The sequence below is a fragment of the Monomorium pharaonis genome, chromosome 4, assembly GCF_013373865.1.
Source record: "Monomorium pharaonis isolate MP-MQ-018 chromosome 4, ASM1337386v2, whole genome shotgun sequence".
In the NCBI taxonomy this organism is placed as follows: domain Eukaryota; kingdom Metazoa; phylum Arthropoda; class Insecta; order Hymenoptera; family Formicidae; genus Monomorium; species Monomorium pharaonis.
The window spans coordinates 3,001,892-3,027,457 of NC_050470.1; the positions used below are offsets into that span (position 1 = coordinate 3,001,892).

Sequence of the window (25,566 nt, forward strand, 5' to 3'; positions counted from 1 at the left end):
ATATAGGTGTAATTCCTAAAAGATACAAGTAATATAGTAACAAGTTTTTCTGATCCAAAACTTCCTCTGTTTGCTCGCACGGTGACACGGTGACCAATTATCCGAAGGAGGTAAAATCAGGTCGTAACAATCAGGTAATGACTGACCGTCAGACTCACTATAGCGAGCTAAGCTGCTATAGTGAGCTTTGGTCGAGCTTTGAACGGTTCCTCGCGTACGAGAAGCCCGGGAAGCTCGGGAATAAGATATGAGGAAAGGAGAAAATGCTGCACTTGGCGGACTTGGATCATCATGAACGGACGCCCACAGGCCATTGGCTCCTGTCCTAAAGACAAAGTTGAGGATCCGTCTCGTCATTCGTATTATGATATAACGTCAGTCGACATAGGTAGACTCGTTTTCGGCGAAGTACTTGGCGCAGTATCTTGACGGATAAACCCCCTTCTCATTTCCCTCGTATTTCGCGGGCACCACGCGATCACATAACGAGGTCACGGCCATATCTTCACTGTCACAACTTCACTGTCCGTTTCGTTCCGTTCGTCACGTGTCGCTAAAAATAATAGATTCGTAGACCCGAGGTAGATCCACGATCAATTTTTCCCACGATGAAGATATTTTGTATCATGTGAATTGTGTTCGTCGCATAGTTTTAAAAAATTTCTTTTAAAACTAATGGAGACCATTCAATCTTAAAGAAAGAGATATTATTAAAGAATGTAAGGCATACCAAGTTCATAAGTTGTAAGATTTACTCGAGAAGTTGCCTGAGAAGATGGATTTTAAAAATTACTCATTCTTATGCTTAAAATCTACTATTTATGATACTTATATAAAGAGAATTTTCTCTTAGATTTATCTTCAAAATTATGGTCCTTTAAAGAACTTCACTACAGTTTCGGTAAAACTTAATCAGGCTCTTATATTATAGAATAGTTAACAAAAAACTAATAGAATAGTCAATGAATAAAAAGTTTAATCAAATTTTATACTAAAATTTATAAAATTCTTCGAAGGCCATGTTGTTCAACGGCTGCCATGCTTTTGAGGATTAATTCTAACATTCCCTTCATATATGCTTGCTGCAATCTCTAAACGACGATTGAACCGCGAGTGCGAGTCCAATAAGGATAACTTTATGCGTCGAATTGCAATACTTCCTGTGGGGGGGGGGTAAAGAGGGAGAGGTTCTGCGAAGGCGATCAGTCTCGACGACCGGATGTCGAGGCTGTTCTCCGAGAGGCCGCGGCGCAGTGATTCTCACTTGATTGAGCAACGGCCGCAAAAATGCACGATGCTGTTTCGTAGCGTGCCATTCCGCATGAGTGGAATTTAATCACGTTTAATTTTAAAAGACTTAAGGTTTATGAACGAGCGGTTGCCTCGGATTTTCAAGGTGCCAGGCGCGTTCTTGGCTCCGCTCGGTTTATTTCCGCGGAAAACTAGTGTGCTTGGTCCACGTTAGCAGGCGTTATATAACATAACGACTTAACATTGACAGTATGGTCTCTCTCTATCTCTCTTTCCCTGTCTTCTTCTCTCTTCCTCCTCCTCCTTCTCTTTCTTTCTCTCTTTGAATCAAATCCAGATATTATCTTATTTTAATAATTTTTGTAATTTTATGATTATCTTCATTTTACGTTATACAATATATTTTTTGTATATTACACATTATGTATGCGAAATACATGTACAAATATGAAACGCGATCCGGATGTCTCGCTGAAATATCGCGAGCACATTGTCCCGCTGATCCAACTGACACTTAAACGCAATTTATCGTCTTGTTTTTTGAACCTCCGAAATAGACACGTCGATCTCGCGCCACGGAACAGTTTTGGAACAAATATTTTGCTTTGCTTTATTACAGATAGATCTCACGTCCCCAAGGAAATCACACGTGTGAATGCGGTGAATGAACGCGATGTGGCGATAAATAAAGGCTGCAAATATCATTTATAATTTCGATTTGCAAAAGTTAGCTTGTCAATTAAGATGTAGAAAATCAAGCTGAAAATCTATCTTTATTCACCTTTATTTTGATTCAATAATTATCCTTTAATTTTTTATGTTAGATATCTTTTTTTGGCAATTGTAAAAACATTTCAATTAAATTTGCGTAGAATCGCTTTATTCCACTTTATTTTCTATACTGAATATCTCGAAGTGTCAAGCCCGTAATTAAAATCGCATCAAAGCGAAATTCACGTGGAATTAGTTAGGAAGCGAAGTTTTATTTTCCCGAAGCTCTATTAATATCGCGACCATTAAATTCGCCCCGAGGAAAGATCCATTTTAGAGAAGGGGTGCTATCCCGTGGCCGCGCGTCATCACAAGTGGCCCATGAAACGGATTAATGCATACATGGGAATACCAAGGGGGAATACCACCGATGTGCATGGCGAAAGGTTCACAAGGATGAGGGAGAGAAAGAGAGTTTTAATCCTCTCTGGATATGTATTCTTATTAGCGCCCGATAGGGAGGAGGGCAGGTAAATAGGTATGTGGGTAGTAGTTTAGTATTGATCTATCCACGAACGACCTTTAGCCACCCCTCCGCTATTCCGCGGGGATGAAAACGGGGGGGGATCCTGGCTGGCGCGACCTAGAGCAACCCGAGCGGGCGCACAGCTGATTTCGTAACGGCACTACCACCCCCGTCGGAATCTCACCGTTCTCCGGAAACCACCGGCTGACCTATTTATCCCGACGATATCGGAACGACGGAACGCGAAACCGCGGGATCCGAGCCGATTCGAAGCTATAACGCCAACCTAAAGCGTATCACACGTGACGGATTAAAATACAGCGGAGAGAACTGGGGAATTTATCATTGAATCAAAGAGCGGATCAAAGAATGAATTCAGAATTTTATTTCCACAAACGAATTAAATATTAAATCGTGATATTTGCGACTAGGTCATAAGACTTCAAATCATATAAAAGTTTAGTTTACTCTGAATAAAAAAATTTAATATGGATCATAAAATAAAATAAATATTTTATTTGTAAATTAAGTTTATGGGGAAAAATAAAGAATTTTCTTATACGGAAATTTTTATTTTATAACGTTTTCTTACATGGGTATAGTTTTAATTTAGGAAAAAAATTAAAGTTGGACAAAATATATTTTAAAACTAACAAATCAAAGTAAAATACTAATTTAAAATTAAATAGTTTAGTTAAAAGTTATGGATTTTTTAACTTTATTATTTAACTTTAACTGTTTAAATAATTACTACTCAATCCTGCATGTAAACATTTAATTTATGTAATCATTTTTTAGATTAAGCCAGATCTGTGTAATATACAATAAATCGTAAACATTACCTTATTATATCTGAAAAATATTTCTTACGAGTATCCAATAGAATTTTTCGTACACAGAAACGTTCTTCCAGATAAGTAAAAACGGTACGTAATCTCTGTATGTATAATAAGTATGAAGAAAAAAACCGTTTAATTGTATCTTCTAAATACTTAGGTGCAATATGATCTCGTAATGAATCATGAAACGTCAAACCGATCCAATGGGGCGGTAGCTCGTAAATTCATAGTTGACGTGATCAGCGTGATCGTGAGGTCAAACCTTGGCCTTGATTCGTGCCGAAGAGCGCCAGCGTATCTCTCGACCGACAATAAAAAACAAACTAATCTTTTCGACGTGTCGTTGACATTGAATAACAGGGCTGTTAATAAATTAACATTCGTTGATATCAGATTCGAAAGGTAACATTTCGCGTGTAATCAAAATCCATAGAAACTTCAGATTACAGAAAATCGAAATCATTTAATTCATTCATCGAGCAAATAAAGCACGGGAGGAGGGAAAAACGATTCATTCATATCCGTGCCTATCAACGTAGATTAACTTCGATCTCGATTCAACTTATTCTTTATCTTTTTTCAGTTCCTAGAACTAGAAGATAAAAGAGTAAGTTAAACCGAGATAGGGGGATTCTAAAGTAAATCACCGGCATTCTTTCGTTAGCAAATATTGTCCTTCGCCCTTTTCTTCATTTCCGTATGCATACATTAATTATCCGAAAGATTTTGGAATTTCGCAAAGACAATTCACAGATATTTTTCATTAAAAAAAAAAAAAGTCGGTAATTTGCTTCATGAACATCCGAGGTCCTTCGTTCTCTCCGGCGAAGGTGTCTCCGCTACGTTCTCGACAATTCGCGCCGACCGGTCGCGACCGCCGCTGCCGGAAGAAGTTCAGGTAGCAACCGAAAACTTTTCGCCGCCGAAATAGCGGAACGGCGGAACGGACGCGCGCCGTCCTCGCGGGAGGGGAGGAGGAGACGGGGGGAGAGAGAGAGAGAGCGCAAGTGGGGGCCGCATGCGGCGCGGCGATTGGTCGAGCCGGGAGGAGAGACACTCGCGGCCACGGCGAACGGATTCCGCGCTGCGCGGTGCCGCGCCACTTCGTTCCCGACTCGCGCCACGTACGTACGTACGCGTTCACAGGGTGTGCCATCCGATCGCCTTCCGATCTCTCTTCGACGTCGCCGACGCCTCTTCCCGTTGTCGTTTGTGCTGAATCTTCAGGTGAGTCTCTCGCGTAGAAATTGCCGAGCGGCGGCCGGTTCTGCTCGGCTCGTTGCATTACGTTACGTTGATCCGCGGAAGCTTTGGGATCCGATGCGTAGATCCGGTCTTCGTCCCCGCGTGAGACCGGCCGGTCGATCGGTCCAGATACCCGTAGGAACGATCGAGCCTCGCGAACCATCGAACTCGCCTGTTCGAGGCTATCTCGTCGCGCGTGATTCGATCCTGGGATCGTCGTGACGTTCGTCGTTTCGAGAAGGGCGGCCGAGAGGAGCGAGGTTTTTGCCGACCCCCCCCCCCCCCTCCGCGCGTCACTACCGGTTTTGCCGGCCGCGTTCGCCGTTCCGCTCGACGGACGTGTTCGTTCTCCCGGCTGAATCACGCGACGCGTCCCTGCGGAGGTTAGAATCGCCCGGTAACGAAGATCGAAGAAATCGGACACCGTCGTTGTAAATCGACACTGTACGCTGACAATTCCCATTGGTTTACCTGGAAAAAAAAACGTGACGATCGTCAATAGCCTTTCATTTCCCGCGTGGCGTCATTGAGGATCGAACTCTCCTCTGGGAGGATCCGATCGTGTTCCAGTTTCGATCTTTTGTTTTGTGTCGCGCGTTAGTGGGTTTCCAACCGTCGTGAAATTCTTCTCTCTCTCTTTCTCTCGCGCCGCCGAGATCGATCCCCTTCGAGTTGCAGTCTCGGTAACGGGAGGTACGAGTCGGGATGGAATTTGGGAGAGAATAAAGGCGTTTACGTAAGAGGATAAGGATGACAGTCGATAAGGCGAAAATGTCCGCCGTGTAGCTCGAAAATTGCGGCTTGGATTTTTCCCCGCGTTATCGAGCGAAGGGTTCTTTTTCTTTTTCGTTTTACAAATTTAAGAGCCGCGCGGAAGGAGATGGGGAAAAAAAATCTGCCGTCGATACATTCACTTTTGTTTCAATTGGAATTACCGTTAAGCCCGTGTCAGACTATTGGAGATTAAAGATTGCGAATTAAGGATCAGAATTGAATCTATGAAATAATTTTAATCCGTTTCATTCTGATTGGTTGACTTGTAATTTCCAATTTGTAAGCTTCAAGTTTCAGTTAACATTCGATCAGAACGAAAAAGTTTAGTATGAATATCGTTAATAGAATTTTAAAAAAATATATAACTGATATGAGAATATTATGATGTATTTCGATTTAATTGGATTACTTCAAATTCTAAAATTTTTAATTATGCAATTCTCTTAGATTAAGCATTAGAGATTGAAGATTGCAATTGGAAATTTTAGTATTTGACCATTCAAATAATTTTAATTTTATTGGTCGAATTCTAATCTTCAATTTGCAACGTGTAGTTCGATACGGACTATACATTTACGAAGGGAACATACGGACGAAAATAAAACCAGGAAATACATTCGTAGATACAATAGTTCTATAGATCGCTTTCTAGCGAGATCTCGAGGGTTATTCTACAACGTGAACGTAGTCGCGAGTGGCTTGTAAGGCGCAGTTGTTTGCTCATTCTCGCCGAAGTTAGTTAGCTTTAATCTCTCGGTTCAACCTTCCTTTTTATCTTTTTTTTGTTCTAAAAATAAGAAAAAAAACCGCGGTCAACGTTAATTTACATTAATGGAAATGCACGTGCAACTGCGCCTTACAATACCTCGCAACCACTAACGACCACGCTGTTGTAGAACGACCCGATGTTTGGTACATCATTTACCTTCGATAATGGGGAAACGCGGCAAATCCGGTCAGCGGCGGATTGCATAACGTTCACGTGTAACCCCTCGTCGAATCGTCAAGGAAACGCCCGATTTCTCTCGCGATCGCGCCCGCCGTTTCTCAGGCGATCGATCGCAATGATAACACTTGTTATATGACTGCGGCTCCTCTCGTGCCATCGCGCGGACTCTGGCGACTTGGACTCCGACGTCGTTTGCGAACGGCGATTCCGGGAAAATGACGCGACGAATGACTACAAGCCCGCATCATCTGCGATCGTCACGCTTGGCAGTCGCTACGACAGTCTGTAACTTGAAAAAAAAAAAAAGAGTTCGGCATTACACTGTCGTCGCGCAGCTTTTCTACGGCAGAAAAAAATCTGTAAAACTCCTAATGGTAGTTGGGGTACCGTTACGTCGTCGTCGCGCGGATTTGTTTCTTTCCACTGTGATACATCTGCGCGACGATGGTGCAAACCTTAACGACGTTCCCGTTAAGAGTGCACGGGAATCCCCGCTGCTCTGCGCAATCGCGCGTTATCCGCGCGCGACGACGCAACGAGACCGAATTGTTGTCGTTACAGGACAATTGCGGAATGGCAGGACTCGGGGGACAGGAAATTGAAATCGCAATTTCGCGCTAAAGCTTCCGCTAATTTGCCGCCGCAGTGCCGCAATATTTCGATCCGCGGGAACTCGGTTTTTTTTCCCCTCCCCATTGTGTACCGCTTCTTTGCAACTTGATATCGCGTTTATTTGCATTGAATATCTATGCGTTTTAATTCTTTTTTTGTATTTGCACCGTAACTTTCCATATTCGTCGATCGTTATCATGCGATATATCCGGTGTACGCAATGTATTTTTTTGATTATTCGCGAGGAGGAAAAGGAGGATGCCGCGCATCTGCAAGTTTATTCGAGGGCGACGCTGCACGCTCGGCGAGTTAACTATGTCTCAGCCCGACCCGTCATCACGGCTAATATTATGAATTAGCGACGCGCAAACATTTATACGAAGGCAGCTCGCAGTCGTTAAGCGAGCTATGCGCGCGGGACGTTACGTCAATCGTTCGACGACGAAAAAAAAAAAAGAGAGAAGTCACTTAAGCGTCGTATTAGTCGTCGGCGAAAGGACATTTATTGACGTTTAAAATGTATCGAGTTAAAAATACACGGATCGATCGTTGTACGCGTCATATCTCGTTATCATATCACTTACGATAGCTCTCGGCGGGACGTTCACGTGACGTACGTGATTTCCTTTTCCTCCAACGTTTTGGATCTGAAAGAAAAGATAATTCGTTAGAATTCGGGTTGCAAGTAGAATGGAATTGAATTTATTTACCTGAGCTTTCCGCCAGGGATTTAGTTTATACACATCCATCCATAATTCAAGTTGCGAATTGATATTAAATAAGTCGGAATTTTGATCTCCTCACCCTTCTCGGAGGGAAATCTTTCCGATCGCGGCACATCCCATTTCCGATTGCCGACGATCGGATATCAGTCCCGCCGTCCCGTTGTTCGATCGTGATCGCTCGGCACGCTGATCGAACATGCAAATTGTTGGGCGCGTTGGTCGCGGCGAATTTCCGCTCGAAAGTACATTGACAGATCGCGCGCGAGCAAACCGCCCATGTATAGATCCGCGCGGCAAGAACGCCGGGACAATTACGTAAGCTCGTGTAGCTCGATAAATCTCGAACCGTTTTGTACACGGATTCCAAATCGGCCGGAAACTGAAAAGTTACGTGCCGCAAGGGCACACGTGATTCCTTTTATTATGCCTCAAAAGGATAAAATTGCTTTAGTAATGTGATTGCTTGGTAATGTAAGCTATTAATTAAATTTAATAATTACAGTTGTATAGATGCTTGTTAGCATCGAAGATGTTAAATTGCTAGTCAATTTAATTTATAATATTACACGTTCCGGCTAATTAACTGTGTTTCAACACGGAAAAAATTTTATAGTAGAAATTACTATTGTAAATGATAGTAAGCGGACCAAGAAAGAAATTATGAAAATTTTTACTATGTGTTTCACGAAATTACCGTAGTATTTACACTACTTGTAACGTACAATAATAGTATAAATTAATTCTCCGACCGATAAATATTAGCTTAAATTATATTAACTTGTAATTCTTTGAAATTTTTTCTTATGGTCCGTAGTTACTATCGTACATATTAATTTTTATTGTAAAATTTTCTCTGTGAGAACTTAAAAAAAACTTGTCGGCGCACAGTTCGTATGTGCCTGGCAATTGTAAATTAAACAATTATACACGCCGACGTTCAATGTACAATTTAACTGAATATTTCAAAAACCCTTTCCCTTGATAACTACGTTACGCGCGCATGATTGACAATGAGTGTAGTTAAAATTATATAGGTCTATAGCTTTCGAGTGTACAGCTTCATGCGCGCCCTGGATATTAAGAAAATGACCATTCGCGATGGCGCTCGATTTCACTTATCGATCGGCGGCCGCGTTCCTTCGAGTAAATCTAGACGAGACTTTTACGTGTACACGCAGTCGTACGATATACGAAACTCTATTGTGAACCTATTTAACAATACAACGCATTGTTACTGACACAATGTAATTGAAAGTAAGAATATAAAAACAAAAGGAACAAAGTAATCTTAGCCCCGATAAATAACGTTAAAGATCGTGTATACTTGATTCAAAATTTTGGGATTTACACTCAAATCTTTTATTAACGTTACGTTTTAAAAAGTTACAGTAATCCATACGTTTTATCTGACTGTAAGCAGAAATCGATGTATTTTAAATCAACGTGATACGAAGAATAAATTTATCTCGAAGATATTAATTACAACTAAAATGCACCATTTGTTTCGCCTTACTAATGTACTCGTATTAATTGCGTGGTGACGCGAATAATGTATTCCTGGTGTTCATGCGAAGGGTATTCGCAACATCTCGCACCGCTTGCATGCGCCACGTGTTAAGCCCGCGTTAGAGGCAAGCGCATTATCGAGTGACGTGTTTCTCGATTCTTTAAGGCCAGATGTGGCTCGCCTCCTACCCGTGCATTTACTGACTTTTATACCCGACACGCTGACGTGCCTGCGCAGTGCTCGGCGAGAAGTGTAAATCAAAATCCATCACATTTCGTCAGTACACGTGAGTCGATCGTGAATCCCCGACGTAAACTTGGAACAGTTCGGGCGCAAGGGTATTCTCTGTCTTCACGCTGTTTCAAATTTGATTTTCCGTTTCGATTTAGTTAGCAGGTAATTAGCTCGCTAGCACATCCTGTATAATCAGCTGTGACTAAGAATCACGATCGCAGACGTAACTAGGAACACCGATGCGTGATATTACACGCGTTCTGAATGTTTCATTTTTCGATCGATGTAATACCGGAAATTAAATGTCGCATTACAACAAATTAATTTTTCGATCGTGTAACAAAGTTGTTTAAATGCGAAGATCACGTTATCAGAGATTTTTCAGAATTTTTTTTTAATCGTAGATTTTTTTTCTCGAGATATTTTATATAAAGTATTTATTGTTGCTTAATGATTATGTATATGTTTAATATACATTTAAATTGTTTATCGAATCGGATTTTGCTCATAATATCTCAAGCATTATAATGGGATTTATTTATAGCGTAATGTAGCACATGTAGGTGTAAATATGTTAACGTTGAGACGTTTATTTATAATTTTTACGTGGCGCGTAACGAGTGCATTTTTAATATCTTCCCGCTGATGTAACGCACGCGACAAGATAACGTAAGGGCAAACACCTGTCGACGAGATTATTCGGGGGTCGACGATATTATCCTGGCCCGGTAAAATTAGATGTAACTAATAATAAACGCGGTGACCATTTATCGCGTTTATTTTTAGTTCCGCGGCAAAACAACATACATGGAATATATTCACATGTCAAATCTTCAAGTTATAGTTCATTTTTTTAATTTGCAAGTTTTTTAATTGGGTCGTGCGATTAATTACCGATTAAAAATTCAAAGCATTTCACTTTTGCACCTGCCGGATTATAAACGGGACGTTCAACAGATGTTTTATGACGTAATGGAAAAGAACAAAGAGTTTCGAGTTGGGAGTGTCAGTGATTACAATTTTTTCGTGTCAGCAGAATGATATCGAAATTACGATTGTTGATCAGAGTAACTGATCGGTAAATTTAATAATTCTATTAAGTTATCAGTTTCTATCATATCTCAGTATTATTGATGATAGGACGGATAGGCATATGCATTATTTCGAATAATGTTGGTGATTGTGCGAGATTGTCGGACTATAAAGTCTCCAAATAATTCATAACGACTCATTTCTAGCTTTACGCACGAGGGGTGGCCTTGACCTTACGATTACAGTTAGAAGTTGCAGCAGAATTTTCAATTTGTTCAGCGGTCTAATATTATGATAATAGTATGATTATGTATTTGATTCGACCAAATCAATGAAAATTCTTAGCCTTTCGAAGGAGAGATTTACTCGCGTGAGATTCGCGGCTCTTTTGCTCTTTTATTTTACAATGTCACGACCCGGGTGATAGAATTGTGCACTTCATTCAAGTGCAACGGGACGCGATCTCTAGGTGGGAAGGGGCGCGTCTGTCCAGAAATAAATTGGCGTGTCCGTGGCCAGTAGGAGCCCCGTGTGTTGTTTACGATCTCAATTTGTAGCTTTGCGTGTACCCGCCGGATTTAGAGTGCCAAGTTGCTGCATTGCATAATCGTCGCGCACCGCGCGACTGCCAGCAGTGTTTTCCGCTTGGGCCATCACGATCTACCGCCGTCAATAACGTAGAATCGTAAAAGTTTACGGCAGAATGCAGAATTAAAAATACTGAAAGAATAATGAAAAAATTCGAGAGCGTTACGCTTTTTTTCAGCCTTGAGATATATCTTTTCTAACGACGCGCTGTAAGAGCGAGATGTTATTTTTCGTGTGCGAGGGACATTGTGTCTCGGGGGATATGCTACTTGTTTCTGTACATTTCTACGATGATCTATAATCTATTTCGTATCTGTCGCAAGCATCGTGAGAATGCTTTGCTCATTTCCGCATTTATGTAATCTACAATTTATCTTGGATCTTTGGCTAGAATCGCGTTTCGCTTGTGCATTTTTCTTTTTTCCTCAATAAACTTCACACAGAAAATTTCTCGAAGAAATTGCATTTTTAATATTTGTGGAAGAATCATTTTCGCGAATCGATTAATCCATTCCCTTCCACCATCTTGCTTATATCTTTCTATCTTTTTCTTGTGTCTTTTTGTGTATTTTTTCAAAACATCTCAACTTTTTTTTATAAATTAAAGGAAAAGTCGGGAACTAATGGGTTAAAAGTTGAGAACGTCCATACGCGAAATTGTCGATTGTTGGGATCACGTGCGGATCGTTTTATCGGTCGAGCTGTCAAACTTTCTTCTCGAGCTTCGACGAGTCGTCGACAGATAGCGCGATACTGCAGAGAGCCGCTTGCGCGAGTGCATGGATCAATAAATGCATCTCGCAGGATTCAAGAGTTTCCCCGGGAGAGAGAGGAGATTCCTCCTTCCTTCCTGAAGGGCGAGTTTATGTCACTAGCGAGTTCGCAGTCGGCCAGATCTTGCGCCGAACTGAAATTTCCATTCGAAACATTAATTCATCAATAATTCCGAATCTTCAAAAATCCCCTGACACCATCGTCTATCTCTAAAGCTTACCAAAAATTACACGTTAATTTACGAATGTCTCTAATGTCACTCCCGTTCTACGTAGGATGCGCGTGTCCGAGTTTTTAACAGATACGAACCGTCTCGAATTTTATTTCCGGGAAATTACAAATTTCGCTCGCGCTGGAAACTGAAAATTCCACGGCGGATTTTCGCGAGGAAGAGTTCTCTCGCGACCCTGAATCCAATTTATGAAGAGTTGCATGTGCGAGATCACGTGCGTCCTGCCGAGATGGAAATTCTCGAGAGAGAGCTTAACCCCTTCACGCTTCGCTTCGTATTGATCGCGCAATTAATTTTTCGCTCGCGCACGTAAATCGTTTACAACGGCGCGATCCGCGCATCTCTCGTTTTTCCCTTCGTTGTTGAAGTACCGATTTGTCTCCTTCGTCTTCTCGCGCTTCGCCGGGTCTCGCCGGTGGCTCGCAAGTGCGATTACATAACGCGCGCGAGCGTAATTTCGCGGAGGTGGGAATCTAAAAATAAGAATAAGCCACGAGAGCAATATAGATCAGAGCTTTTTCTCTCGCGTCGAAGAATAGCCGTGCAAAAATTAATTAAATCCGTGAAATACATTTCCGGGTTCTTCTCCCCTTATTAGCTCTCTTTGCGAGCGAATCGTAGTCTCGATTGCGCGTGACACGTTTGTCAAGCGCATTTATTTTAAATTAAATTATCAATTTATTGGCGGTTTTATTAAAGCCCTTTTATGAAATCTCGCGCGAGTTCGAGAGTTCTAATAGGATCAAAAAGAAAGAATTTACATTGAGGAAATGTATATTTAAACATTATTTGTAGTACAATATTTAATTCACAAAATCGTGGTTTAAATACGGCGACATAAATTTTGATTTCAAGAAAAATGAAATAAGTAATTTGAAATAATCCTTGAACACAGGTTTTGTTTATGACCAATAAACGTTGAGGAAAACGGCGCAAGTAATATCTGCTCATAATTACTTTGACTTGTTTTTTTCCTCGGTGTAGAACCAAGTCCGTAAATTGCGCCTTTAACAATTAGCAGCGTCCGCCTGAAACACTAACGAGAGAGTCAATCTAGAAAATTTATATTTGTTATGAATAAACATACCGCGCCGAAGATTACCACGGCGGTATTGCAGAGGAGGATTATTTCTGTTTGTTTTTGTTCGCTTATACTCTTCACTTCCTAGAGTTACTCCCGAACGAAACACTAGACTAAGCGCGGGAGGATTATGCAAAGCAGATCCAAGTGGCGCGCAAATGGCGCGTTAATACATGCACGTTTCGGCCGACATAATTTCACGGTGTTCTATGCGTCATCGCGGAGGCAGGCTCACGCGCGGGTTATCGCGGAAGTGCGAGCGAACGGTGCGCTAGCTCGGAATCCGCAATAATTTAGCTTCATTCCTTCGCGGAATTAAGCGGAACTGGTCTGAAACGCTCGCGTCCGGCGACCAGACGCGTCATCGGCACTTCGCGCCGCGAATATCGTAGGCATGTATATTATTTACGGGGGAATCCTGTATTTTCTCAAGAAACGTTAAATGTAAAGAGAGACTCTTGTATTTACAGACATTAGATGGTTAAACGCGAGGAAAAAATTCTTTTTTTTTTGTGAAGTGAAAAATATAGTCAAATGTATAATCTTTAAACATTATAAAATAATGAATTATTAATAAGGAATTAATAGAGAGTGATAAGTTACTAAAAATGTTTGTGAAAATTATTTTAAAGTATTTTTTTTGTTGTCGATTTTATATTAATGTTATCGGAAGATTAATCAGCATTAGAACTAGAGAAAGGTATAACAATTGTAAGATGCGATAGATATTATAAATATTGATTGTTTTTTAGTTTAATTTTTTATTTTAAACCGTAGATAAGTTTAAGTAGTTTTGGTAAAATTGGAATTTGAATTTTAGATATTAATTAAAAAATAAAAAGTTAAATAATAATAAAGTTACACAGTTAATAACTTGTGAATGAATTTAATTATTTTTAAATTAGTCAATTTTTAATTTCAACTAATGTTATTATTTAAACACCAACATTTTACACATTTTTGCACCGAAAATTTGATATAAACGTGTTGCAGTAAGCGTATTACGATCTATATTACACGAACCGTCATCGTAACAGTTGTGTCCTCTTAATACTCTGCACAAACATCGTGTCGCAAATATCAGCATGTCTCGCGAGATTTGCATATCACACAAATAACGATGATTAATTTTAAGCAGCTACCTGTATTTAGCACAACGTTGCCGTTGCTAGTTTTATCGAGTTTAATTGTTGCAATCGAAAAAAATCTCTATTATTGATCGCGATACCTTAATATTACTTGTCTGAAATTACATAATGTAGTATCACGCACATATGCACACATGCAAGATGAATATGGATATCAAAAGTTTTTAACATTGCCAAAATTGCAGAATTAAGAGACGTTATTTGAAATATGGTTATTTATTTTTTATGGCGAAATTAATGTTTTAGAGAATTGATTTATTGTATGTCTTAATATTATAAGTAATTATTTCTTTAATATTACACCGTAATTTTACAAAAATTTTTTACAGTGTAAAGTGATATAATATTTATTACACATTTACATTGTATCAATATGATTTTTATTTGAAGACAATATCTGTGATAATTTAAAAATGGCGAAACATATTTTTTACTTATTGTGCAGTTTTTATCGCAACGAAATTTTAATTGCTTATGAAAGGTAATTGAAGTACTGAAAATAAAATGTTGCAACGAAGTAACGTTTAATTGTAAACGCGAGACATCATCATTACTTTGTGCAGTTTAAATATTGACTCTGCGCTTTCGCGAGGCGAAATAAATCATTACATAAGATACACGATAAGCAAAAAGTACGATCGAAGCAAGACCGCGTCACGTAGCCTGTCTGTGCTTTGACGAAGTGTTCACATCGCAATTATCTTTAACCGTGATCGTGAAAAGTGCACCAAATGAATCGTCGCTCCTATCATCGAATACCCGGTGTCGCGATAATTTTATCGCGTTCGAAGATACTCGCGGAACCCGAGCCTAGAACTCGAGATCATACGGCTCCCGATAAGTTATATCATTTCTCTGTAAACAACAAGATAAAGACTAATATCGCGTGAGAATTTTTTTTCCCAAATTTTTTTACTCGCGACTAATTGTGCAATTCTTGCATGTAATATATATTTACATACTATTTACATATTAAATTACTATAGATAATAATCTACTATTAATTAATTGCGTTAATATAGTCATACCAGACGTGAAACGTAATTGATTTGGAGTTTTCTGCAAATGGTTATCGTACACGCACATTTCGAGGAAGATTGCATGTTGTGCTAAATTTACATCGCGGTTGCTTTCTTCATACCGACGACACTTTGGCCGCCCTTTCATAATTCCCACAAGTCTTTTGAACGTCCTCTGAAGAGGCAGGCAGTGGAGCGATGGTCGCGAGGCGCAGTAACGAGTCTTTTGAATCGCCGTCTCTCGCTTCCGGCTATAATAACGATGATAATTCCGCAGAATAACGTTTCTGCAAACGAGTGGACAGAGGATTAGTTCATTATTTCGCGGGTCGGCCCAAACCGCGTCCTTAATATTAAACCTATTATTTTGACGAATAATATGCAATGAATCTTATTATTATAGAAAATAATATATATTAATTATAAAGTGATTTTTAATTGGACAAGCTAATCTGATAAAACTTTGAATTGAAACGGGATGTTTTTTAATTGACACTCTGTACACATAATTTGACAATTTTCTTTTTGTAATTAATTCTAACATTTATATAATTTGTTCTAATCTACAATTATACTTTCTAGAGATGTTAAAGTGTATATAAGAGTCATTGAAGAATTTTTTACACTTGTAAAATTAACTCAGAATTGTTGTATATAGAGATGTCGAAAATCAATGTTTACAATGTTAAATGCACTGCGCTCGATTTTTATCAATTTCTATTAGATTGGATAGAACGAAAGTTATGCGTCGACTTTAGGTTTTTAATCGTCACTGATCAAAGAAATGCTGAAATTTATATCTAAATGATAAAAATATATAGGGACGTTGTAATATTGAATATCATAATGAATAATACGAAGCATACGTGGTAAAAATCGCATTCCGTGTCTTGAAGGAGCACGAAAGTCACGGCGTACAGCTGATTGAACGAAATGATATCTTACGGTCTGTCACACCTCCATCGCCGTTCATCCGGTGTATAATCGACAATTTTACCACCCACCACGGACCGCTGGTCGGTGACGCGTGGTCACGTTGGGACTTGAGGCCCCGAGTCGTCCGGATATCCGGACGACTACCAAGATCCGGCAATTGAATTTGATTTTTTTCAGACTTGTTAAGAGACGACGAAATCTGAAGTAATGAATAAAACAAATAATCTTCCAATATTGCTATTTATTCATTAAATTCTGAAAATAAAAATGTTAAATAAGGATAAAATGATACATGAAAACAGTCGGATGATGCGTCCCAAATGCATATCCAGCACCTTCACCTAACAATTGTACACTTTCATAAAAATGTATTATTCTATTTAATAAATTTTGATTTAATATAAGTTTTTAATTTGTGAATGTGACTACTTTAAAGAAAAGGCATTTAACATTTCAAAGTAATCTTTTAATTAAGATATAATATACGATAGCAAATTTACTAAATGGAACAATGGACAATTTTTGTGAAAGACCGCAAAATCATTAAACATATAAAAGGTATTTATTTATAGAAATTTTTTTTTCATTATTTTTATTTATAAATTAATGGCAATATTGAAAGAGCAATTTATTTTAGATCTTGTCGGTTTGTTTTTTAAGCCCGAAAAAATTGTTCGATTCCATTTCCGCAGGATCTTTATATTCAAGAAGGTTGAAGTGGAAAGTTTTTAAAATTACTTTTATAGTTAGTGATTCGAGTATTTATATAATTAGTAATTCAAGTATTGTATTTTTTTATCAACAAAAAATATTGGGAGTGGCAGTATCCAGGTGACACGCGTATTATCGTGTTAGTTTTGTCGCAAAATTCAATTTTACATACGTCAGTCCAAGGACCGTGTTGACGCCGGAGGCTCTCGAGTTACGCGTAAACATCGTGGTATGAGCAATCGCTCTAGCGATGCTATCGATTTCACGAATACGATTGCAGCAACAGCAGCAGCAGCTCTAAAATGCTTCCGCGACTTCGCCCGTCGCGCTCGACTTAAGCCGCGTTTAAATCGCCGAAATACCGACCGCTGACATTTCGCTGCTGCATTTCGAGATATTTGTAAGCGGCGAGATTTGTACGGAGCTGCAGATTTCTCCTGGATTATCTCCCCGATAGAAACGTGCTTTCGCAAATGCCCAATTATTTTCGCCATAATAATAACGTTCGCCTTTGATTATTTCGTTATTGCCAAGTAATCACCAATTTGCATTAAATTAACACGAAGTGTCTCAGAATTGTATTATTATGTAAGCGTACCGGCAATTATTTCGTGACACTCGGATCCCCTGGGGAGACGCGAAAAACATCTCGATTGCGGGGATGATTAATTTTCTCTCGCGTTCTCTCGGAGATTTTCCGTCGTGACGCGGCCTCGGCATCGATCATCGCGAAATCATTAATAAAACCTACCGCTAAATTAAGCTGTCGCTAACGTACGCTTGTTAGGCGCACTTGGTATTAAATATCGGTGTTATTCCACCTCGCAGCATCAACCGTATTAAATCCCAATTTTGCAACGTAATATCAACCGATGCGTGTAAATATACTTCTCGATATTATAACCGTCGTGTTACCGTTCTCCTATTCGGTCAACATCCCGGACGCGGTCTAGCGCGTGGGATAGAAGGTTGGGAGGGAGAGGAGAGGACAGTCGTCGGTGGAAATTTTCGGGGTTTGAAAATTCACGAGGGCGAATCGGTGCTCGCGCGCGCGCCCACGCACGTACGCACGTGTGCGTGAGTTTCCCCGTTCTCGCGGCGACGGGCCACACCGCCGCCGCCGGGGTGTGTATGTGTGTGGGTGTAGGTGCGTGCTATCGACCGGGTATCCTCTGTTGCCGCTGGACGAACGGCGACGTGGTGCCCCACCCTGAAGAGAGTAGGGAGCTCGGGAGCGCGAGAGCGAGCGAGAGGAACGCGCGTGCCGGCCGCGCGGGAGACGAAGATAACGAGCTGAAGGGCGAAAGAGAGAGAAAGAGAGCCCGGGCTAGGAGGCGAGGGAGAAAGAGAGAGAGAGAGAGAGACCACGGCACACGCAGAATGCCGCCTCCTGCTTAGTGATAGCGTAGAGACTGTAGTGTTCACATCACACCACATACCTAACCAAAATTCTCGTTCACCGTTCAAGGAAAGTTCGATATATATATATATACATATATATATAAATATATATATATATCTCCGCACAAATTAGCCAGTTAGTTTCTCGTCGCACACGCACACACTACGACACCATTGGCCGACGACCACGCACACGCACCGACCGCACACGCATTTATATGTAATATAAATATATATACATATATATTTATATTTATATGTATATTTTATATTCGCGTCGCGCGAGATAGAAAAAAAACTGAAGGGCGCGCGCTCGGCCGAGAATCGGATGAAAGAAAGGGAGAAAGAGGATAAAGGAAAAGGGCGCAGCCACGGAGGAGAGAAACGTGACTGATCTTCATCGACGAATTTCCCCCAAGAGGTGGTGGTGCTGTTGCTTCCGTTTCGTTTCACCTTGTCACGTTGCCGTCGCGTTTCCGAGACACCCGTTTTGCTCCCCTTCCCTCCCCACTCCTCGGCACACCGCGAACGAGACGAGGGAGACCTTTCACCCCCGGCGGCCGAGATTTTCCTCTCATGACAATTCCCCGGCTGTTGATTCGACGGGATCTCTGCGTATTTTACCGCCTCGATCGATTTTTTTTTTCCCCTTTCAACGGAACGTGAAGTGAGATTAGTGGAGTTCGCCGATTTTTTTACTTTCCTCCCCTACCGCGAACGTCGCGAAAAAAAGAGAACTGTGATAAATCTCCCGCTTCTGAAAGTTTATCTCTCTGCCGCTGGAGCGGACGTCGGCGTGGACCTGTTAGAGCTATTAGAGTGCGTGCGACTCGATGCGACGGTCGGCTCTCGGCGGAGCCGTCTCTCGTCACGTTCAAAGTGTGTAATTACGCGTATTATACCATCTTCGAATTATCGCGGGACGAGGCCCCGCTCGATTGAACGAGATTACGAGCCGGGGAACGAATGTGTGCCTGCTGACCCTTTTTTCCTTCATAAGCGAGAGTCGTCCCCGATCCCTTTCGCGTTAATTTTGCAACCGGCAGTTCTTCCTCACGTCATTCACTTAATCGTTCGATTGTTTTACCTGATTCGTCTATTGCTCGTGTTTGCTGCGCTTCATTTAAATTAATTAATTTTATGGAAATAACTTACAAAAAAGAGAAACCTCCGATTTTGTTTTGAAGTCTTCTGGCGATTATTCGGCTTAACATCTTGTGTCTGATGTAATTTCGTCTAAAAAAAAAAAGAATCAAACGATACGCGACGTTTCTTCCGTATCTTACAAATTTCTTCCGTAAAATCCGCTAGATTGCGGCCGGCTTTGCGAGATATACGCGCTTGGAACGGTTAAAAGAGTTATCATCCCCTCTCTAAAGCCATCGCGGAAAATCGCGCCCGTTCCCGGGAAGTAGCCGGCGTGTCGGTGCGCGAACGTGTCGCAAGCGAGAGCTAACACGAGCACCACCACCTCGTGCCCATCAGTAGATCACTCTGCTCGGAGAGAGGAGAAGAGACACGCGGGAGCCGAAAGGGTAGTAGCAGCAGTATCTGCGGCGGCGTCCAGCGACAGCAGTAGCCGGAAGGGAAGAGCCGAAGAGAAAGAGAAAGAGAGAGGGAGAGGAGAAAACGCACGGGGACTGTAAATACGAGAAGGTCTTTCGGCCGCGACCTTTGACCCACCGCGACCTACCGCGAGCCACCACGAGCAGCAGCTAACTACCCCTCGATCCGGGGCGAGAATAACTCCGTTCATCGGGATTTGCCGGCCGCAGGGGGAGGAAAAAAAAAACGAAAGACGGACGGAATCGCCGGCCGCGAGGAAGGAAGACACGTCACGACGATTCTCCGTCCACACCCGCGTTTCTCTCTTTCTCTTCCTCGTCGTTTCGTGCGCCGGAAGCGCGCACTTACCCGACGCCGGTGGCCCGGCGGCCTGGTCGTCGCTCGCTCGCCTACGTGCGTGTGCGTGCGTACGTGTTTGTGTGTGCTGCAAGCTCCAGGATACGTGAAAGAGACTGGACGCGTTTCGCGCACGTCTGAGGGCGGTTCGACCTGATCGGATCGGCGAGGCTCGTTCGATTTCCTCGCTCGATCGCGCGGTCTTTGTCCTGCCTCTCTTCTTCCTCTTCCTTCCACCCGTCTCTCGCTCGTCAGGGGCGTCGTCTTTGTCATCGCCGTAAGTCACCTCGTCGTCGCAGCGACATGGGCGGATGTACGTCGAAGGATACAACGTCGGGCGACGAGTACGTATCCGTGAGGGAAAAGTCTTTCAGCGGGATGTGAAAGAATCTGTGTCTCTTTCTCTCTTTCTCATTTGTTCTTCCCTCCATCTCATCCCCTTCCCGTTTCTCGCATCTCCCGACTTTCGTTGTCAGGAGTATCGCTCGGGAGCAATTTGTTTTATCACAGGTGTATTTAATTGTGATGGTGTCTTTTAATGTGCTGAAATAAGGTACTCAGGCCCCGTTTGCAGCAATACAGATTTAACTTTAATCTCTGTTTAACTTGTTTTCTAATTTTAAAAATTCGAAAGATAGCAAGTTAAAGCAAGATTAAAATTAATGTACATGAATGCAAAAGCGAGTCTTATAAAATTATTATCCGTAATAATCCGTATATTATATACAGAATGTGCCATTATTGCTAACGTATTCATGGACATTTTAAATGTGTATACAAAGATTTTGAGATTTGACGCATCTCTCTAACACAGTTTGTAAGAATAATTTAATATACAGGAGTCTTGATAAGGCTCTTAGACAGCCGAATACGACGATATCGGCAACTTTCTAGGCTTACACTTTTTTTTTCCTCCTTAATTTTGTGTCTAACAAACTTGCCAGGCTGGTCTCTCGGGTTTATACGCAATGGTTTAACGCGACAATGCCCGCCCCGCATGTGTCTCGCGTAAAGGATCTTGCATGAGCTAGACTGTCTCGTCTGTTCTCATTTATCAAATCGACGCGACGATCGACGCATAATCGTGTGTTTCTCGACGAGCGATGGGCAGCATATGCTCGTCGCTGGGTATATGCGAGTCGGCGGAAGACCAACAAACTGAACAAACCAAACAACAAACCGACCAACAAACCGACGACGTCGATGATGACGTGTACGTATGTTCATTCGGCCTTTGATCCTAGGATGCACTCCGTGAACTGCATTCGAACTTACCTTTAAAATTGTAATAATCGTGAAATAATGTGAATTACGATAAATTTTACTAGAATTTAAGTAAATTTAATCAAATTATTTTCTATTATTAAGTAGATAAAATAGTAATAATAGTAATGAATAATAAAAAGTTTTTTGAAATCTATGTTGTCGCAGTTATCATCTTAAAGATAAATTATTAAAGAAAATTCTCCATGTATATTCATTTCTCATACACCTTTGAGAATATAAATTAATTCAGAATAAAAAAAGAGTAATTAATACATACGTTCTCTTATAAACAGAGTTTTATTAAGTTATTAAATATCATGTATACGTGATTGGTTTAACATTTAGTTTTAATTGAACGAGATGATTGTGATTGGCATTAGAAAATTTAATTGTTTTAACTGAGAAAAATTGTATTTAGATTAAATTAAGGAAATTGTATAACTGTTATAATTGAATCTCTTCCGTTGTGAAATTTTCATTTATAGTGCATCCTAGGAATACAAGTGCACCGCGCACCAACAACGAGGCACACGTGTTGCACCGAAAGAATTTTAGAAGCATACGTGAAGTAAATAGAAAAATATTGAAAACAAATGTGTAACAATATGGCGTCGCTGAAAAAAAAACGGAATACATTGCGCTAAATAATTTAGATCAGATTGACTCAATTTAATCAGATTAACATCAGATATTCAGATGTAACAGATGTTAAAATATTTTGCACTTGCAATAACACTGTGAATGCAATTGACTATAATATTTGCAACACATCCAGTTTTAATTAATATCTTCTCGATGTTCTGCACGCTGTAAAGAGACCACAACAAGCAAGGCGAGCTAATGTCAATTAAAGTGTTAATTTTTAAATTGGGGTAATTTAATTCTAATACATTTTTTTAAATCCAATTAAATTAAAAAAGTCAAGTACAAATTTATTTTGTTAAGAAATTAAATGACTTTACATGAAAATGGACTTTGACTCCTTCAATTGAGTTTCATAAGTTTTATAAGAGTTTTATATTCTTTTTTATTAATTTTATTATTATAAGAGAAAAATGTTTTATCTTTAACATGTGATTCTTTGACATTTTGTTGCAGTAAAAAAGGTAACAATATGGTGGACGCAGCCGTTTTGGACAAATTGGAGTCTGGCTTTGCGAAACTAGCCGAGTCCGACAGCAAATCGCTACTAAAGAAATACCTTACTAAGGAGATCTTTGATCAGCTCAAGACCAAAAAGACCTCATTCGGCTCCACTCTCTTGGATGTCATTCAGTCTGGTCTGGAGAACCATGACTCCGGCGTTGGTATCTACGCGCCCGACGCTGAGGCGTACACCGTCTTCGCCGAGCTCTTCGATCCTATCATCGACGACTACCACGGCGGCTTCAAGAAGACCGATAAGCATCCTCCCAAGGACTTCGGTGACGTCGACTCCTTTGGCAATCTCGACCCTACCGTAAGATTCTCCTACAAATTTTATTTATGTTATTATAATACAAGTTTCTACATATATAACAAAATAACATTAATACGATTAAATCTTAAAAATAACTATTAAATTATAATTAAAAATAAAATCTTGAAATATTTTTTTTTTTTTTTTTTATACAGGGTGAATACATTGTGTCGACCCGCGTGCGATGCGGCCGTTCCTTGGAGGGATATCCGTTCAACCCGTGTCTGACGGAGGCGCAATACAAGGAGATGGAAGAGAAAGTGTCCAGCACACTGTCGGGCCTCTCCGGTGAATTGAAGGGTACTTTCTACCCGCTCACCGGTATGAGCAAGGAAGTGCAGCAGAAGCTGATCGACGATCACTTCCTCTTCAAGGAGGGTGATCGTTTCCTTCAAGCGGCGAATGCTTGCCGTTTCTGGCCCACCGGACGCGGCATCTTCCACAACGATGATAAGACCTTCCTGGTATGGTGCAACGAGGAAGACCATCTTCGCATTATCTCTATGCAGATGGGTGGTGATCTTGGACAGGTAATTATTCGACAAAAATAATTAAATCAAAATAATACATATTTATTTAGTAAGTATATATAACAGATTTTAACACAAAATGTCAAAAAAATGTCTTAAATTCCTTTTATAATGTCTTGGGAATTTATTTGAAAATTGTCTATTGTTTAAGTATATAAATATTAAATAGATATGACAATTTTTGTTAATATAAAGGACTTTCTAATTTATTATCAAATATAATTGAGCAATACGATGTTATTATTCTGTCATATTCAAATACTAATTAATTCGTCGCTTATCAGGTATACCGGCGTTTGGTGACGGCGGTGAATGAAATCGAGAAGCGGCTGCCGTTCTCGCACAACGATCGGTTCGGCTTCCTGACGTTCTGCCCAACGAATCTGGGTACGACGGTGCGCGCCTCGGTGCACATCAAAGTCCCGAAACTTGCAGCGAACAAGGCCAAGCTTGAAGAAGTCGCGGCCAAGTATAATCTGCAGGTGCGCGGCACTCGCGGCGAGCACACCGAGGCTGAAGGCGGCATCTACGATATTTCCAACAAGCGCCGTCTTGGTCTGACCGAGTACCAGGCTGTGAGGGAGATGAACGATGGCATCGCCGAGCTCATCAAACTCGAGGCCAGCCTCTAAACTCGCCCCCGCCTCCCGATACACACCTCGTATTTGTTTATTCTCCCATCGTAGCCCCGTTGGACGTTACTGTATTATGTGACGTCACGCTGGAAGCTGTGTCTACGGCGTGAGGATTTTATTATGAGAATAAATCGCAAGAGCCTGATTTAGAAAATCGTTCAACGACGATCTAACGCCAGTGGGCATCGAGCTTGTCAGCTATTTTTCGCGATATATATATATCGTAATTAGCGCTGTCTGGTACGATGTAAGCTGCTCTCGCGCCGTATTTTTTCATTGACTTTTTTGTTTAATAAAAACATTCGTAACAAAAGAATAGTTACAATAAATTATCCTATTGAATACAGGATACAAATTTTTAAAGATAAATCCTATTTTGTTAATTTACATATGCTTTCTATTAATTTATATTACGTATGTATGATATCTGTTTGTCATTAATCAAAAATATGAAATAATTAACTGAATGAAAAGAGGTGAAATATGCGTTAAAAAGTAAGAAGGCTTTATGGAGACCGGCTTGCATCGCACTCCGCACGTTGTATTCGACAGAATTTTAGTTTCGTTCACTTGTTCCTTCTTTTTTTTTTTGTTCTTAGTAATGTAATTTCGAAATATCGGGAAGTGTTTTCTCGAGGCAATGCACTCGCGATTATTTCGTTTTTAATTCTTTCCTTTTTGTTTTATTGCAATTCGTTATTGATAATATATAGTTACGCGCGTTCACACACTTATTGTTAGTAGTGCTCTAGTAATAGTCCCCTGCAATTTGTCGTGATTGTCTAATTAAACGAGATAATGGGGGAAAAGAAAGGGAAAATGTCGTCGCTGTTTTAAAAGATACTCGTTTTACGACGACGGTTTTTAATTTGTCCGTGTTCTTGAGATCATCACGGAACATCAAGGGTTGCGGGAGTGCTGTTCTCGGTGCTCTGCGATCTTCTAGTCTGCGAATGGGTGAAGAGAGCGACATTCATGTTTTTTCATTCTCTTTTTTACGACGGTAAGAGGTCAAGAAGGAACATCTGCGCGACGGATATTAACACGCACTACAAAACACGCGAACAAGCGTTGCGGCATATTACAGAGACAGTGTATTACCAACAGATTCGACAAGATGTACGATGAGAACACAAGTAATGAAACACGAAAATAAAAAGACGTACACATTATGTATTTTGTTGCATATTTTACTCTCCCGATTTTACTTGGCTTTGTTCATTCCTAATACACTATTAAAATCCTGAGGACATCTATCAATCTTTTGAATTGATTGTCTTTATGACATTGTTAAAATATTTTTTATATCTTTTATCATAATTCATTGTTTTTTTAATTTAACCATTATAATCCATCGAGCAACTTATACAGTGAGATATATCTTAAATTTATAATGTTGAAAAGTAGGATAAATATTAATTATATCTTCAGTTAAAAAAATTACTGATATAAGCAACATTGCTTGTAATACTATTTGTT

At 40.5% G+C, this 25,566-nt stretch overlaps 1 protein-coding gene and 1 long non-coding RNA gene across 3 annotated transcripts; one reads left to right on the top strand and one right to left on the bottom strand.

Annotated features, from left to right (window-relative positions):
• Nucleotides 1-4,396: 4,396 nt before the first annotated feature.
• On the top strand, nt 4,397-25,257 carry LOC105834340 (arginine kinase). 2 transcript variants are annotated; one of them, XM_012676743.3, is made up of 4 exons: nt 4,397-4,554; nt 22,562-22,922; nt 23,078-23,452; nt 23,737-25,257. In XM_012676743.3, exons 2-4 carry the CDS (start codon nt 22,578-22,580, stop codon nt 24,082-24,084), a joined length of 1,068 nt encoding a protein of 355 aa, XP_012532197.1. In that variant the 5' UTR covers nt 4,397-4,554; nt 22,562-22,577; the 3' UTR covers nt 24,085-25,257. The 2 variants fall into 2 exon arrangements, with proteins under 2 accessions (XP_012532197.1, XP_012532196.1); XM_012676742.3 differs by lacking the exon at nt 4,397-4,554 and adding an exon at nt 20,328-20,541.
• On the bottom strand, nt 9,788-18,215 carry LOC114253928. The gene is made up of 2 exons (XR_004962759.1): nt 15,257-18,215; nt 9,788-13,035 (listed from the first exon to the last, which is right to left on the bottom strand). It is a non-coding gene; the product is annotated as an uncharacterized LOC114253928 (long non-coding RNA).
• Nucleotides 25,258-25,566: the final 309 nt, after the last annotated feature.